General features: G+C 37.7%; 1 protein-coding gene across 1 annotated transcript in view; it reads left to right on the forward strand.

Annotated features, from left to right (window-relative positions):
• The window catches only part of LOC121276787 (protein limb expression 1 homolog), a 62,660-nt gene extending 61,002 nt beyond the window's left edge, over window positions 1-1,658 (forward strand). Inside the window, exons 8-9 of the mRNA XM_041185333.1 lie at window positions 897-976; window positions 1,449-1,658. Of these exons, the coding sequence (XP_041041267.1) occupies window positions 897-976; window positions 1,449-1,658 (290 nt within the window). The remainder of the gene's footprint in view (window positions 1-896; window positions 977-1,448) is intronic.
• The last annotated feature ends 204 nt before the right edge of the window (window positions 1,659-1,862 follow it).

Here is a 1,862-nt window from a genome sequence, read left to right on the forward strand (position 1 = left end):
TCAGCAAACTTAAACACATTACTCTCAATGTTGTCATCTAGGTCATTAATATAGATTGTAAATAGCTGATGCCCTAGCACTGATCCTTGCAGCACTCCACTATTCACTGCCTGAAAAAGCATTTATCCTTACTCTCTAGTTACCAGTGGTTTCTAATACACTCCCAATCCTCAGAATTACTACTATTCTTTGCAACATTATAATCTCTTCTTTTAATTTAATTGTAGTAATTATGGTTTTATTTAGTGTGTAATGTACCTTTAGGAATAATATTTGTTAAGGAGAGATCACATGATCCGTAGTAACCAATAGGAGAATAGTGTGGGCCACCTCAGCAGACAGTGTAGAGATAGAGTTGGAGTTGAAAGCGTACATGTAGTTGCTGCTGAGTATATTGTAAATAAACTTAATGTTTCCACCCAAGAAGTGTTTGCAAATCAACTCTATCATTTATAGCACAACTCGGCCACCCTACACTAATACTATCCTTAACCTTCTCAGTAAGGCTCAGATAGATCTTTTTCGCTGAGTTTTTGTTTTTTCATGGAATATATTTTTGTTGAACACTTGAATTGTTTATTTAAATGTTTCCCACTGTTTATTTACTGCCATACCTTATATCCATTTACCCAGTCAATCTTAGCCAGTTCTCCTCTCATAGCTATGTAATTAGCTGGGTTGCTAGTCCACTGCGATGACCACTTCATTATGGTCTCCTAAGGAACATTTGTTAAAACATCTGCCATTTGAACTTCAAAACACTATTGTTAGTGCAGGTGAAACTGTAGCAATTTGATCTATGTGAAGGAATTTGAGTAATGTTTTATGGACCAAAAGTAGTCTCACAAGACATTTATTTTTAAGTTTTTCTCCCTTTTTTTCAATCTCTGCTGAAGGTACTGGGTTCCTGCTCAGCAATGGATTCCTGGTTATCAGTAGCTCTCTGGTATCTTGCTCAATTGGCCATTCTTCACAGGTGAGCCTAGACAATGACTGTTGGTGGCCTATTTGATTGTGAGATTTTCACAGTCAAGCCCAATCTATTCTCACTCAATATTCATATACATATATTTCCCAACCAGAGTCTTTAAATAGTGACAAAGGGTAGGAATCCTCAGTGATATTCTTCTCTAGTCCAGGGTACTGGACTCCAATTTAATGCTCCAATTGCTGCAGTGGCTGAGATCAACTAACTCAGCACAGATCAAGAACCTAATGTGTAAATTTCTGGTCTATATAGTCCAGTGTCATTTTGGATAGTTTCTTTACCTGCAAGGCCTCTTGGGCCATACTTACTAAACTGGTCAGCTAAACACTGAGGGGAGAAGTATAACATAACAGAAGAAACTCATTGAAACCAATTGTATCAGCTCAATTAAGGCCACTGCAAATTCATGCTTTGGTTCTGTTAATTTATTCTTAGTTATTCACCTGCTTTGTTTCTGAAGGGCTTTCTTCACAATGTGAAAGTTTTTATCATAGTGATCATACCAGATGATGAAAATATCAGTACCATTTACCAGGAACTTGAGCACTGCTCGGAGGCCCTGGACAAAACTGAAAAATATGGGCTTTCCTGCCAACTGCCAGACATAGATGGTGATCAGTTCCATGGCATAGGAAGAAGGGAGCCTCCGGAATCTATAAAAGAATATTAAATTGATTCAGTAGTGGCTATTTTGTCAATGTCAGAATATGCAAGTCTTTATTTTATAGTCAAATCTATCTAATGCATCAGCACCTTAAGACCTTTAATACTTAATTCAGATTGATTGCCAGGAATACAATCCAGGTGAGCATCTCTTACCCAGTGATACATGTCAAGGCAGCCTTACTGACAGTGCCCTTTGTTGCTACAGCCA

The sequence above is a fragment of the Carcharodon carcharias genome, chromosome 4 (genome assembly GCF_017639515.1).
Source record: "Carcharodon carcharias isolate sCarCar2 chromosome 4, sCarCar2.pri, whole genome shotgun sequence".
Lineage (NCBI taxonomy): Eukaryota > Metazoa > Chordata > Chondrichthyes > Lamniformes > Lamnidae > Carcharodon > Carcharodon carcharias.